Raw genomic sequence first — 206 nt, 5'->3', positions numbered from 1 at the left:
CCGAGTGCATCTCCCCCTCACAGGAGAACTGGTTGCCATCCTCCGCCGAGGAGGGGGGGGTCACCAAGTCACCGGAGCTCAGCGAGTCCTCACTGGAGTCACTGTCGTCCTCGTGATGGGCGCAGTCGCCCGGAGACGGGTGGTGGCTGCTGCTGGGGCACTCCTCAGGCCCCCGGGGGGCTTTGGTCTGGGTGCAGGGGGTGGTG

At 68.4% G+C, this 206-nt stretch overlaps 1 protein-coding gene across 1 annotated transcript in view; it reads right to left on the bottom strand.

Moving 5' to 3' along the window:
* The window catches only part of PPARGC1B (peroxisome proliferator-activated receptor gamma, coactivator 1 beta), a gene marked incomplete at its 5' end in the record, with an annotated part of 12353 nt that overhangs the window by 6196 nt on the left and 5951 nt on the right, over window positions 1-206 (bottom strand). Inside the window, 1 exon segment of the mRNA XM_009709107.1 lies at window positions 37-187. Coding sequence (XP_009707409.1) covers window positions 37-187 — 151 coding nt within the window.

The sequence above is a fragment of the Cariama cristata genome, unplaced genomic scaffold (genome assembly GCF_000690535.1).
Source record: "Cariama cristata isolate BGI_N322 unplaced genomic scaffold, ASM69053v1 scaffold24861, whole genome shotgun sequence".
NCBI lineage: Eukaryota > Metazoa > Chordata > Aves > Cariamiformes > Cariamidae > Cariama > Cariama cristata.
This window is presented reverse-complemented; position numbering and strand designations above follow the sequence as displayed.